At 47.1% G+C, this 13,719-nt stretch overlaps 1 protein-coding gene across 6 annotated transcripts in view; it reads left to right on the top strand.

Annotated features, from left to right (window-relative positions):
- The window catches only part of CAPN6 (calpain 6), a 160,458-nt gene that overhangs the window by 50,124 nt on the left and 96,615 nt on the right, over nucleotides 1-13,719 (top strand). For all 6 annotated transcript variants that reach the window (XM_029607635.1, XM_029607630.1, XM_029607634.1 and 3 more), the window contains one exon: nucleotides 9,582-9,762. In XM_029607635.1, coding sequence (XP_029463495.1) covers nucleotides 9,598-9,762 — 165 coding nt within the window. In that variant the 5' untranslated portion in view covers nucleotides 9,582-9,597. The remainder of the gene's footprint in view (nucleotides 1-9,581; nucleotides 9,763-13,719) is intronic.

Here is a 13,719-nt window from a genome sequence, read left to right as displayed (position 1 = left end):
AGCAAACGCGTCCCGTCTACCTCTATATCTAGAAACAAATATCTTCCTCCCGGGTCTATCACAGAGCTATGCAACTTAAAAGTGAGTGTTTTATGTAGTAGGATAGCCATCCCCGCCTTATGAGACCCAGCAGAAGGATAAAAGTATTTCCCCACCCACTGTTTGATCAATTTCTCATGTTCTGAGTCAGTAAGTCTTGTCTCCTGTAACATGGCTATATGCCCTTTATGACGTCTGAGAGCCTGTAGGATCTTATAGCGCTTTGTCACAGAGCCTATACCACGTACATCCCAAGTACAATATCTGATATTATTCAGTAGGTCAAACACTTGGGACCAACTTGTACTGCTTGCATAGTATACAAACTAGCATGAGCAGTGGCCCCCCCAGCCTGGGCCACCCCTCATTAGAATATTATTCATGGTGACACGAAACATATCTTTAACTATGGAAACTGCATTTTGTGATGGGAAAGGTAAACCACAAATCCCATACCCATATCCCCCGAATAGGTGTAAAGGGCCACAGTTGTCTCCTGTAGCTCTCAGCACACCTAGGAAAAGTTCGGATCACTAGAACTGGGAGGACCCCCCTTACCAAAAAGAAAACAAAATAATCAGAAAGTCTCTTCTATATGTAATCCGCCGTACAAGCTGTGCTGGGAAAACCTGTGGGAAACTCCCCAGAAAACTCAGGCCTCCAGGTGAAACCCAAAGAGCAGCAACCACTGTGGTCCTATTAGCCGGATGGTAAAGCTTGAATAAAGGCATTCGCCGCCGTGGCCTCTGTAAATACACGAGTCTGTCCATTGTATGTTAGACGCAACTTAGCTGGGAAGAGCAGGGTAGCACGAATTTTTAAGTTCGCTAGTTGTGAGCAGGCGGGCGCGAACGCCTTCCTCTGTGCTGCTACAGCGGCGGAATAATCTTGGAATATCAGCACTTCAGATCCTTCATATTGTAAATCAGACGTTTGTCGGTAAGCCCTAAGGATCTGCACTTTGTGGGCAAAATTTAAAACTTTAAGAATAACCACCCTAGGTCGTTGGTGTGAAGAGCCCCCTGTAGGCTGAGGGCCCATCCTATGGGCTCTTTCAATGTAAAATGTACCATGTCTGTCCCCCATTTTAAGTGCCTGCATGAGCCAAGTTTCCAACCTGGTGCCCAACTCTGAGTCTGGAATACTTTCAGGGATGCCGATTAACCGGAGGTTGTTGCGGCGCGACCAGTTTTCCAGGTCCTCCAACTTACTCCAGAGCACCTCGTGCTCCGTTTTTTAGGCCTAGCACCTCCCTCTCTTGTGTTACCAGCTTATCCTCCACCTCAGAAATTCCGTTTTCCGCCGCTTGCATTTGCGCGTGCATATCAGTAAGTATATCAGATCCCAGCTATTTGTGAAGAAAGCTGGGAGAATCGCCCCTCTAGCGCAGCAATAACTGTGGCGGCTATATCGGCGCCGGTGGGGTCTGTGGGGTCCTGTACCTGCTGCGGGTCTGCCGCGTCAACCATCTTGGCATCGGGTCCCTTCATTTTATCTCGTTCTTTTTTGTTCGATTTCGCCGCCATGCCGCCAAGCTTGTTCCTGCCGCTGACCAAGTTGCTGCTCAGGAAGTTTGGCTTGCCGATTATGTTAAAGCGGGGGCAATGCGAGGCAAAGGGTGTTCGGATTTTTCCGGAGGGGGGTCCTCAGAGAGATCAGGCGCACCTCCTAACCCTCGCGCAGCATCACGTGATCCTCTTGTTGTGGTTTTTCTTCAATAATGGCTTCTTTCTAGCCACCCTCCCATGCAGGCCAGTTCTATGCAGAGCTCTCGATGTGAGTGACTAGGGCACCTCCATAAGAACATAAGAAAATGCCATACTGGGTCAGACCAAGGGTCCATCAAGCCCAGTATCCTGTTTCCAACAGTGGCCAATCCAAGTCACAAGAACCTGGCAAGTACCCAAACACTAAGTCTATTCCATGTAACCATTGCTAATGGCAGTGGCTATTTTCTAAGTGAACTTAATAGCAGGTAATGGACTTCTCCTCCAAGAACTTATCCAATCCTTTTCTAAACACAGCTATACTAACTGCACGAACCACATTCTCTGGCAACAAATTCCAGAGTTTAATTGTGCGTTGAGTAAAAAAGAACTTTCTCCGATTAGTTTTAAATGTGCCCCATGCTAACTTCATGGAGTGCCCCCTAGTCTTTCTATTATCCGAAAGAGTAAATAACCAATTCACATCTACCCGTTCTAGACCTCTCATGATTTTAAACACCTCTATCATATCCCCCCTCAGCCGTCTCTTCTCCAAGTTGAAAAGTCCTAACCTCTTTAGTCTTTCCTCATAGGGGAGTTGTTCCATTCCCCTTATCATTTTGGTAGCCCTTCTCTGTACCTTCTCCATCACAATTATATCTTTTTTGAGATGCAGCGACCAGAATTGTACACAGTATTCAAGGTGCGGTCTCACCATGGAGCGATACAGAGGCATTATGACATTTTCCGTTTTATTCACCATTCCCTTTCTAATAATTCCCAACATTCTGTTTGCTTTTTTGACTGCCGCAGCACACTGAGCCGACGATTTCAATGTGTTATCCACTATGACGCCTAGATCTCTTTCTTGGGTTGTAGCACCTAATATGGAACCCAACATTGTGTAATTATAGCATGGGTTATTTTTCCCTATATGCATCACCTTGCACTTATCCACATTAAATTTCATCTACCATTTGGATGCCCAATTTTCCAGTCTCACAAGATCTTCCTGCAATTTATCACAATCTGCTTGTGATTTAACTACTCTGAACAATTTTGTGTCATCTACAAATTTGATTATCTCACTCGTTGTATTTCTTTCCAGATCATTTATAAATATATTGAAAAGAGAGGGTCCCAATACAGGTCCCTGAGGCACTCCACTGCCCACTCCCTTCCACTGAGAAAATTGTCCATTTAATCCTACTCTCTGTTTCCTGTCTTTTAGCCAGTTTGCAATCCACGAAAAGACATCGCCACTTATCCCATGACTTTTTACTTTTCCTAGAAGCCTCTCATGAGGAACTTTGTCAAACACCTTCTGAAAATCCAAGTATACTACATCTACGGGTTCACCTTTATCCACATGTTTATTAACTCCTTAAAAAAAGTGAAGCAGATTTGTGAGGCAAGACTTGCCCTGGGTAAAGCCATGCTGACTTTGTTCCATTAAACCATGTCTTTCTATATGTTCTGTGATTTTGATGTTTAGAACACTTTCCGCTATTTTTCCTGGCACTGAAGTCAGGCTAACCGGTCTGTAGTTTCCCGGATCGCCCCTGGAGCCCTTTTTAAATATTGGGGTTACATTTGCTATCCTCCAGTCTTCAGGTACAATGGATGATTTTAATGATAGGTTACAAATTTTTACTAATAGGTCTGAAATTTCATTTTTTAGTTCCTTCAGAACTCTGGGATGTATACCATCCAGTCCAGGTGATTTACTAATCTTCAGTTTGTCAATCAGACCTACCACATCTTCTAGGTTCACCGTGATTTGATTCAGTCCATCTGAATCATTACCCATACAGTCTAACTTCAGTTAGTCAGCCAGTGACTCACTGCTCTCTTGATTAACAAATGTTGGTGCCTATTCAAACCCAATCACACTACCTCAACACCTTTCCAAGGTGAGTAACTGAGCTGAACTATTCAACTTTTTTACTATGTATACACTGCTCCTAGCTTATTTCTAGCTTCTGGCTACTCTCTGGGTTTGTTTGTTTTTTTTGTGGTTTTTTGTTTTTTTGTTTTTCTTTAATACAAACACTCAGTTCTTTAAAAGTCTGCAGAACACTCAGATCTGCAGACTTTTAAAAATAAACACACTACCTACTGCTTACTAGCTACCTTATTGACTATTTAAAAATAGAAACAGTCTAACTTGTTTATTCACTGCCTTTCTGACTATTAAAGGAACAAACACACTAAATAATATTCCCAAATAGTTAACTTTGCCCCCATACTTTTAAAAAAGACATTGTCCCAAGCAAAAACTTACTGATTCCTTTCAGCCACCAGCAAGGTGATCCTCTCCTCTCCTCCAGTCTCAGCCACTGAACTCTGTAGCTCCTTCAAAGTGATTGTTGGGCTCTCTGTGGCTTCCCTCACGAGTCTCCTCCTTGCTCTGACGCTGAGTTTTGAGGGATGACCTTGTCTAGGCAGTGTCTGGATGGTATGATGCAGCTTCCATTTCTTCTATTGATCCAGCAGTGCTCACTGGGATATCCAAGCACTTGGTTAGTATTTTGTAACCTTTTCCTGTCTTGTGCATGTCTATAGCTTTTCTTTAATTTCCTTACAGGCCAATTCATAACAGATCGCGGGAGAACGGGCACTCCTTGAGCGCCCGCTCTCCCAACGTGAGCCCAGCCACCTCTCCTGGGTACGAAATGCTATATTTAAATGAGGAGTCGTGCTGAAAGAAGGCGCTAGGACGATTATGTACCCTTAGTGCCTTCCAGGCCCAGGAGAGCTGGCTCTGTCAATGGGTTCAGGAAACTGACGCTCAATCTTACCAGCGTCTGTTTTCCAAACTCGCTGACAGCGATCAGTTAGGAAAACGGCCGGCACATTTTTATTTATTATTTATTTATTTTTACATTTTTGGTTCCTCTGACTTAATATCGCCAGGATATTAAGTCAGAGGTTGTACAGAAAAGCAGTATTTTCTGTACATCAAACGTGTGCAAGGCATTTATGCCTGCTGATCACGTCGCGGATAAGAAATCTGACTCCCTCGCCTTCAGTTTTGAGTGGGCGAGGTCTGGAATAAGTGGCGGAGGATGCGCGTGAACTGGTGAAAGTCTGGATCAGCTGGTGGTGGGATTGGCAAACTGATGCTTGGAAGTAGATCGCAAGCGTTTTTTCATAAGCGAGATGTGCACATACATCAGCCAACTTTGTAAATAATCCCTGCCCCTGCGCATAAACGGAGAGTTATTACATACACAGGTTACAGTTATTCAGCGTGTAAAATACATGTGTACTTTTGTAAAATATTTGCCAGAGCTATATGCGTCACTCCACTACGAACTAATGCGCCACTCCTTTCAGAGTGCAGCTATGTGGTATTTTATAAGCTCTCTGGCTCTCACTGCACAGCTGCAGCTGCCCTAATGCATGCGTGTACGAGCTGAGTTATGTGCATTGTTGAAAATTACCCTCTGAATGTGCATTTCGGACATGACTGGGGCCAATTTTCAAAGGCGAGTTATCTGGCTACATGCCGACTTTAGAATGTTGTCCATTTAAGTTTAGCCAGATAAAACAAGAGGCATTCTGGGGCCGAGGAAAGTTATCTGGCTAATTTAGGCAGGTTTCAGCCGTACCATTGCAAAGTTAGGCAGATAACTTTAGGCCCGACTCAGAGCAATACTGGTTTCCCCTCCGCATGTGGCCGAGTAACTTTGAGCTTACCTGGCAGTTTGGCCCTTGCTGAGGTCCGAGCTGGAAGGGCTGGGCTGGGGAGGGGTCATTTCCGAGATATTTTGTCTTACTGGGGAAAGCCAGGGACTCCTTACATCTTTATTTTGAGCTTGGAGGAGGTGTGAGGGGCTGGGGTCGGCGGGAGTACTTTTGGTCACTGTGAGCAGAGGGGCTGGGATTTGAGCCAGAGGCTCGTACGGGATTTTTTTTTAAATTCATGACCACTTAAGCGCCTTATGTTCTCTTGCAGGTCACGTGCATCCAGATAGCTCCTAACCTAACTGGCTGTATTCAGACGTAGCTGGTTAGGTTTAAAGGTAGCTGGATAACTTTCGTTGGAGCATAGATCCTGCTGAATATCCTGGATAATTTTTTTGGATAATTTTAGTCAGATAAGTTAAGCATTTTATGGATTTTTTTTTTAATATTGCCTCTGACTGTGCTACTCCAACGTCTCTGCCTTTGTCAAAAAGAACAGATTTTTTTTTTTTTTTCGTGACTTGCCTTGGGGATTTCAACTACATAAATAAAGAAATGAATCAGTAAAACTAAACTGGTAATTCTTATCATTCCTTTGACCTGCCTGGCTATTGTTTTGCCTGTGAATAGTGTCCGTGCTTTGTTCAGGCCCGCGTGCAGACTGCGACGTCCCTCACATCTGTTTAAGGTGCAGAAGGAACACACAAACACCATTTCAACCACATCAGAAATGTATTTTCCTGCCTCCCCATCATCTGGCAGGTGCACAATAAGGACAATATCTGAAGCCATTCACCTGGGTAAAATGCCCTGGCTGAGAATCCACCTCCTCCGCTCGGTTTGCACAGTGCATGGACACTTAGCTGAGTTTCACAGATGTGTTCCCCGAGGCGCGTTTAGGTTGGAGCAGCAGGAATACTTCATATTTTCAGCAGCATAAGGGCTGGCTGCTTGCACAGATAGTGTTTAGTATTTAAAATATTCGATGAATCGCCTTTCTTTAAAACAGTTAAGGCAATGCACAATAATTAAAGAAAGTTCTACAATGCAATAATGTATTCATTACAGAATAAAACATTCAAACAATTCAAAGCAAAAGGCAAATTAAAACAAATAAATACGAGATAAAGCATGCAAATCCAAAATGAAACAAATCAAGAGAAGGATAAAACTAGAATCTGCAACTTTGGCCCTAATAACTGCTGGCTAGAATAAATAATTTACGTAAATATCCAAAGCCCTGGGATAAAGCCAAGTCCAGACTCTCTTAATCTCCTCCGTGAGAGGGGGCGAGAGCTCCAGAGAGCTGGTCCTAAGCAGGCAAACCATAGGTGGATATCTTTAAGGGGACGGGAGCCCTGACAGGGAGGAACGTAGCATCTGGAAGGATGGTGAGGAAACAGATTTCCCAGGTGCAGTGGCGTCCCCCACTGCAGTGCTTTACAGGTCAAGCAGCCAGTTTTACTGTGCTCAGTAGGAAATGGGCAACCCGTGAGGGTTTTGCATTAAAAGGGTAACATGGTCATATTTACCTATGAAACAGCGAATTGCAGTTACCTAAGTGACTGAAAAATCAATGACTATGTTAACGATTTAAGATCCTGAGCCAGCTAATTAGTTGCAAATAGCAAGTGAGTGTCTTGAAGACAACAGGAAGGAGTGCAGTAGGGGAGTAAATGAGGAGAGTCCTGCGACCAGCAACACTCGCTGCGTGCAAGGCCCCGGCTTCCCCGATGCCACCGCTGCGGCCCTGATAGATCGATGCATCGTGCACTCCGGCCCCATTGTTTCAAAGGCCTCGCAGTGGGAAAGGAAGCGGTGCTCACCGATGGCTTCTGGCTGTGCCTTCAGCCCATACCTTTGCTGCGTTTCAGCTCTTGATTCCCGCCTTACCTCGTCCAGCCTTACCTTCCAGCCTTGTCTGGTCCAGCCTTGCCCTCTCCTTCCCTTGCTTGATCTCTTGTCTTGCCCTGCCCCCTCTGAGTTTCGCTTTGTCATTCTTGTCCATCTTGTCTTGTACTGTTCCTTGGCGTCTTTTCTGTCTTGGCCTGATTCTCCGGTTCTGACCTCAGTTATGGACTTTGACTTCTTGCTCGTCTGCCGCCTGGATCGGACCTCTTGCCTTGCACCTGACTGAATTTACTTGCTGTCTGTCCTGACCCTGGCATGCCCTCGGACTCTTGGTCTCTCTTGGACTGCCCCCAAAGTTATCAGCCTGCAGGGAACGGGGCTGGTTTAGGCAACGACTCCAGCCTGTCCCAGACCAGCGCATGTTCATTCACCCGCAGGCAGCTTGGGCCTAGCGGGCTCGCTCGGTGGTCAGCATCAACTGCGCCACAGCACGAGGGCTCACATTCATTACAGGCCACATCTAGAGAGATGGGGGGTGGTGGGAGGAAGAGAGCAGGAGGGCTGGGGAAGGGTGAGAAGCAGGAGGGCTCACATTCATTACAGGCCACATCTAGAGAGATGGGGTGGGAGGGGTGAGAGGCAGGAGGAGAGTGAAAGGGCTGGGGGAATGGTAGAAGGCTGAGGGGGGTGGGGAGGGGCAGGAGGAGAGAGAGGTCTGCACATGAGAGGGATGGAGGGAGCGAGGAAGTGGATGAGGAGAGTGAAATGGCTGCAGCAGTGTGGGTGGGAGTGGGTGGGGGGTGCACAGTGTACTCCTGCTGCCTCCCACCTCATAAATATATTATTAGTGGTGGGGGGGGGGGGGGGGGAGTGCATTTCATCCTTGGGGAGTAGTCCAGGTGGAAGGATCTAATCTCTGCTGCGGGCTCCTGGGATTCACGTCTTGGCTTTATCAATAGACGTTTGGTTTGGTTTAAAACGTTTTACGGTGGAGCCAGTCTGGTGGCTCAGTAGGAAGTGATGGGCAGTGCCGTGTGTAGGACTTGGCACTGGGGGTTTTTTCTTTGTAGTTGTTTCATATCTTTGGGGCTTCATTTTGTTTTCTTTGGGTTTTTTAAAACATATTTTGGTCTTTATTTACCATTGTTTACTATGTAATTATGTTACTGTGTTTTAGTGCATGCCATTTCTCAATACCACCCCAGACTTTCTCCCATACTCTCCTCCCCCTGGACTCCCTCCAGACTCTTCCCAACCCCCCACCCCCAGCTTACCCACAATGATAAGGGTCAGATGAAAGGCTGTTGATCTTGCCCTGACAATGCAGTATTTCACAATGTGCTGGCTGACCTGAGGTCATTTTGAAGTAGAGTCCAACAGGGGTCGCTCCTGCCCTCTACGGAGCTCTATTATTGTGGATAAACTGGGGGGAGGGGTCTGGGGGGGGGAGGTCCAGGTGGGTGTGAAAAAAAACCCAGGGGAAGGGGCTTTTTTGGGATTTTATTTAAAATAGTGGCTGGTTGTGGAAGTGTGTGGGGTACAAAACAAAATAAAGTGAAACACAAAACTCCATTCGTTTTTCGTTTCGTTTCAATAATGACATAAAGTGACATACGAAATGCACATTCCTAGTTGCTAGGTCACAGCCCCTGGCAGAGGGAGTCTTAGCCAGTTATTGTCATCAGTGACACCTAGTGGCCAGAGTTGTGGTCCATGTTAGCCCGGTTCCAGAGAGGACCGCAATTTGTGGCCTCTGGCTGAGGACTTTAACTGTGATTGCGAAGCTTTGTTGGGATATAAAATAGTGTGTGTGTGTGGGGGGGGGGGGGGGGGGGAGGGGATGACCCCTGGGAGTTGTGAATGAAGGGTCATGGTGTCCCAGCCCAGACCAGCTCTGATTGAGCTGAGAGACCAAAGGAGCAGGAAGCAAATGCTGGGCCATTAGAAAAGACTTTTAAGGTAAACATCCACAAAAGTAAGAAAATAGTCTCAAACTAAAGCATTAAATCCGCGTCTTGCAATGGAAAGAATTGACACTGTGGACCCAATCGATCAAACCTTGTTCCCGTAGACACAGAATGGGAGAAGACCTTTTTGTGAACCAGACAGATTTTCCATGAATGTACCTGGGCCTCAGCCAGGACTCAAAATCTCCTGAGCTTTAACTTCTTAGTAATGTAGTCAATAACAAAGCACAGCTGTGAGAGGAAAACGTATTCTATGTCCTAGCCTGGAAATGTAGGTTCCCTTGAAGGAAGGACACCGCTCACTGACACGTCTGTCTCCTTGTCCTAGCCCTGCCACCAAAGCAATGAGTTCCTCTGTGAAACTATTCAAGAACCAGTCCTATCATGAGCTGAAGCAGCAGTGTGGGCGACATAAGCAGCTCTTCGAGGACCCCGAGTTTCCAGCTGTGGATGGCTCTCTTTTCTACAGCAAGTCTCCCCCGAGCAGAGTGGAGTGGAAACGTCCAAGGGTAAGTCACTCATATTCACCACTCCTACCTGCAGAGGCTCTAGAGCGAGGGACTCGTGGGATGAGGGTGACGGGGGATAGGCTCAGGAGTGATCTAAGGAAACATTTCCATACGGAGAGGAACAGCCTCCCCTGGAGCTGGTGGATGTAGGGACAGTACAAGAAAGCATGGGACAGGCAGAGGGGATCTCTGAGGGAGAGGCAGGGATTGTAAAGCTGAGTACTTGGTGTGGATGGTTTTTTTCGCCATCATGTTTCTATCTTGCCACTACTGCTATTTATCATTTTAAAGCACCACTAGTCAGTGCATGCAGTGCTGTACAGATACATATAAAAGTTAGCCTCTACTCCACGGAGCTTACAGTCTGGACAGGACAGTACATTTCATGCAAGAGTCTGTGTATTTATTATAGAGAAGTGAATAGGATGCAAAGGCAGCCTCAAAAAGATACGTTTTTAGACTGGATTTTTGAATATGGCCAGAGAGGGAACACAATGCACCGAATCAGGGAAATATGTTCCATGCATAGGACACCTCAAGGCGGAAAGCATGGAAGTCGGGGGTTGGCGATGGAGATGGGCCCAGACAAAAGCAAATAATCTTCCTTCAACATTGCTCTGACCATATTGAGCAAGGCTATTGTGTAATGCAGAATATAAATATATATTTAAAAAAAACAAAACAAAAACCCTCTTCTCACATCAGGACATTGGCTTCCCATTCGCTTCTGTATACAGTTCAAGCTTCCGTTCACTCTGCAGCAACTTATTACCTCCGTTTTCTTTCCCTACTTATTCGCACGTGAACTCCATTCATCGGGCAAGTGACTTCCTGACTTGGTGCATCGTGCTCCCTCGCTGACTATATTCATGTCCGTAAGGGAATGAGTAAGAGAGACCAAGACAAAAATAAAGACAGAGGAGAAACACAGATATATTGCTGTACCACCTTCCTCTATATCTGTGTCCACAGTCTGTCTGTCTATCTGTCTATCTATCCATATACTGTATGTTAAACAATTTCACTATGTGCCATCAATTTAGTAAGGTCCCATAACCAAACATATAGGGGCCGATGCAATACGGTGTGCCCAGCCAAGCGCACTGTTTAACCCATGGTTGGATGCGGGTTTTGGATGCTATAAGGGGATTAGCACATCCAAAACGTGCATCCAACCCCCTGCAAAACTAATAGCGCTCATCGCATGTTGTTGAGGCTATTTTTCCCAGATCAAAAAAAAAAAACCATGTGCGCCCGACCTGCCCATTTTTACGCTCAGAAATGAACGCCTGCCCAGAGCAGCCCAAAAGGTGTTCAGAAAAGTAGAAAATACTGCTTTTCTGTACTTCCTGTGACTTAATATCATGGCGATATTAAGTCACAGGAACCAGAAGGACCAAAAGATTTTTTTTAAAAAAGGGTGCCGGCGGTCAGTTTAGGGATGTGGATGCTCAATTAACGAGCGTTCATTTTCCTAACCCGCTGGCAGCCACCTCTGCTGGGCGCCTGCTGCCGAGGAGACGCTAGGGGTGGACATTTGACCCTAACACCTCCCTGGCAGTGCGACCCCCTCATTTAAATATTCAAGCACGGGCCCAGGAGAGGTGGCTGGGCGGTGCCCGTTTTCCACACGGGCACCACCCAGCCCATGTGACGAATTACCGCCCATGTAATCCTATATAATGAAATATTGCTCAGTGAATTGCTTACATAAACAATAATCCACACTGTTGTTCAGCAATTGAAAAATATTGCACCATTGGAAGGGAAAAAATGGAGATGAGACTTATCTTTTGTCTGCCTCTGGTCTCTTCCTTGGTGTCACAATTTTCCATTGGCAATGCACATTTAATTATTTACCCTGTCTCCACTGTATGTGGTGTGTGTGCGCGCGTGTGTGTGTGTGCGCGCATGTGGGTGCATGTGTGGATGTGGGTGCGTGTGTGTGTGTGCGCGGGTGCGCGTGTGTGTGTGTGCGCGCGCGTGTGTGTGTGTGTGTGTGGGGGGGGTGCGCGTGTACACATTTCTGGCTAGTAAGATATGGCCTGTAGCTTTTAGATCTTTTTCCATATATCTGGGGCAAGCAATGGCAGTAAAATGCCAGTTTAAAATTATTTGTTGGCTATATTGATGGCCTATTGATGACATCTGGTGTGCAGTGATGTGGCGAGAGGCAGGAGAGGGCGGCGGCAGCAGGAGGAGGCAGTCATTCTCTCTGCGATACCTTTGAACGGGTTTTACCTGCGGTGCCACCTGCACATTTTTCTCCTCACAAGCGCTGAAACGCGAGCTGTGTCCTAAAGGAGAAGGGGGAGAGGAACATCTTGCTTTCCGCATGCTCGTGTTTCCAATTAAGTAAAAGCAATTCCCGTTCTGCCAGGGCTTCTCAAACTTTTATTCAACGCGTCCCTAGAGGACGAGCAGGGGTGTGGCACCCGTCCAACAATCTCTCTCCCTCTCCCTGCACTCCAGCTTTTCCTCTCTCCACCTCCAAGCCCTCCAGAGGACATTCTCCCCTCCCTCCCCTTCAACAGATCCCCCTCTAGCATCCTCCAGCAAACTGTGTCCTACCCCCTCCACTCCCTTCAGGCTTTTTAGCATGTCCTCAAGCCCTTCTTATACCCCCCCGCCCCTTCCCTCTCACCCCATCCTGCCAGCATTTTGCTTTGCGCCCCGGGCCAACAGTGGATTGCAACTGGTGGGCCTACAACAAATTCAGTGGTGGGTGAGGAGAGGGGGAGCTATGGCAATCTTCACCAGCCTGGGGCACTCCCCCTCCCCTCACGGTTCCCATAGCGACCTGGAAATGGCAGCGGCGTTAGTAATGAAAGGTCAGCACGGGGGCCTGTGAGCCGGGGCATGGCCGCAGCCCTCCTGTTACCAGGCCAATCCATGCAAGGGCGGGGGCCACGGCGGGGCCTGGGCGTGTGTGCGGCCTCAGGACTCAGGAGCACCGCTTGCTCTGCGTTTGCTGTTTGCAGTCCTGGATTGGATTGGGATGGTCGGCCTGTAAGTTACTTCACAACACCACTGCCGCAAAGGGTAGAGCTGCAACCCTGGAACTGCTTTGCATGGGTGGGAGGGGATTACTTAGGTATGAAATTAACTCCATTTCTCTGTAGTTCTTCTTTTAGCTCTGCTGTGCTTTTTGTTTTTTATTTCATTTTATGGGGTAATATAATTTACTTGCGGTATTCATAGATGTGACAGCAGAGAAGCTGGAAATACTGACTACACCCAACTTGCAGGGACATGGCCTGGCCCCAGTTCTGGTGCGTGAGGCTCGTGTGGAGGGATATCCTGGAGCTGACGCACTCAGCGGGGATGGAGAGGGCTCTGGAGTCAGGGGAATCCCACCTGGGGAGCGCCAGGGGACCTCAAGGCAGGACTCGGGACAAGGCAAGGGCCGGTCTCTGTCTCGTCAGCCCCCTCCCCTGCAGGTTGAGGCAGCAGTACATGCATCATAGTGATGAGTCCTCACGGGCAGGACTTGGACTGGAGACAAAGGCAGGCAGGGTTTGGCAGTGAAGGGAAGGCTTGGTACTGGACAAGGCAGGGTTACGTAGGGGGAGACTGACAAGGCTAGGGGTGAGGCTTCCTGAGGGCCTGTGCTGGTGTGGGAATATGAAGACTATTTTTCCAGGATCCATGCATATCTGTGGAGCATGAATGCGCATCTCCCTGTTACAGGAAGTGGGCTCCTTTTAGTTCTGATTTAATTCTATTTCTTTTCCACCTTTCGTGACTGGTCAGCCACTTCAAAGCAGATTATATTCAGGTACGGCGGGTATTTCCCTGCTACAATCTAGGCCATTGAATTGTCCATAGGTTTTACTCATGTAAGTGCACTTTAAGCGTGCAAGTGGGCTTTTGAAATTGCTACAAAAGTATGTTTCGTGCATAAATGTCACTCCTTTGCAAATTACCTCCCCCTGTTTTGAATACGCTTGCATGGGA

This window comes from Rhinatrema bivittatum, chromosome 6 (genome assembly GCF_901001135.1).
Source record: "Rhinatrema bivittatum chromosome 6, aRhiBiv1.1, whole genome shotgun sequence".
Lineage (NCBI taxonomy): Eukaryota > Metazoa > Chordata > Amphibia > Gymnophiona > Rhinatrematidae > Rhinatrema > Rhinatrema bivittatum.
This window is presented reverse-complemented; position numbering and strand designations above follow the sequence as displayed.